Source organism: Penaeus monodon, chromosome 27 (genome assembly GCF_015228065.2).
Source record: "Penaeus monodon isolate SGIC_2016 chromosome 27, NSTDA_Pmon_1, whole genome shotgun sequence".
Classification (NCBI taxonomy): Eukaryota; Metazoa; Arthropoda; class Malacostraca; order Decapoda; family Penaeidae; genus Penaeus; species Penaeus monodon.
The window spans coordinates 16,162,113-16,162,751 of record NC_051412.1 but is presented as its reverse complement, the minus strand read 5'-3'; the positions used below and the strand labels follow the sequence as shown (position 1 = coordinate 16,162,751).

Here is a 639-nt window from a genome sequence, read left to right as displayed (position 1 = left end):
CAAAATATCATTGGATAGTTTATGCATCTGGCACCAAAAGATTAATAGTAAATGTGTAAAAATAAGTATATGGTTTCCTGTTTTACTCACCAGTTTCCAAGACAGCTTCTAGACAAGCATGGTAATAATTACTCTTGATGAACAGATAGCAGTTCATGGTAATGACTGATAATGTAATTGACAGTATATCTATCTTTACTGTCTTAACATAATAACATTATATCATTATTTCTTTCAACTTTAGTACAACCATCTTTAATAATATAATCTTCAATACAACCATCCTTATCATTATCATGGTAACTGATGAGGAAGATCACTTTGCTTATTAATAATAATGAAGAAAAAATATAAATGAAAAGGTATCAGATTCAAAGTTCAAGAATCAACAATGAACTCAAACACCACATGTAAATATAAACCAAATAGCAGAACTCTTCTTTGAACAAAGAGCTTACTGGACCAAGTTTCAAAATTACCTTCTGCTTCTTGTCCAGCTTCAGCCGCTCAGTCTCCTGGGTCATCTCCTCACGCCAGAGGTTGAAGAAGTAGGATGGATCAGTGTAGAATTTCAGTCCATCCTTGCCATCATCCCTAGTAAACAAAAATCAACTCATTATTGTTAACTTTCAATGACAA

The 639-nt window shown here is 32.7% G+C and overlaps 1 protein-coding gene across 1 annotated transcript in view; it reads right to left on the bottom strand.

Moving 5' to 3' along the window:
• Positions 1–639, bottom strand: part of LOC119590625 (wiskott-Aldrich syndrome protein family member 2-like) — a gene marked incomplete in the record, with an annotated part of 42,196 nt that overhangs the window by 25,606 nt on the left and 15,951 nt on the right. Inside the window, 1 exon segment of the mRNA XM_037939304.1 lies at positions 480–594. Within this exon segment, the coding sequence (XP_037795232.1) occupies positions 480–594 (115 nt within the window).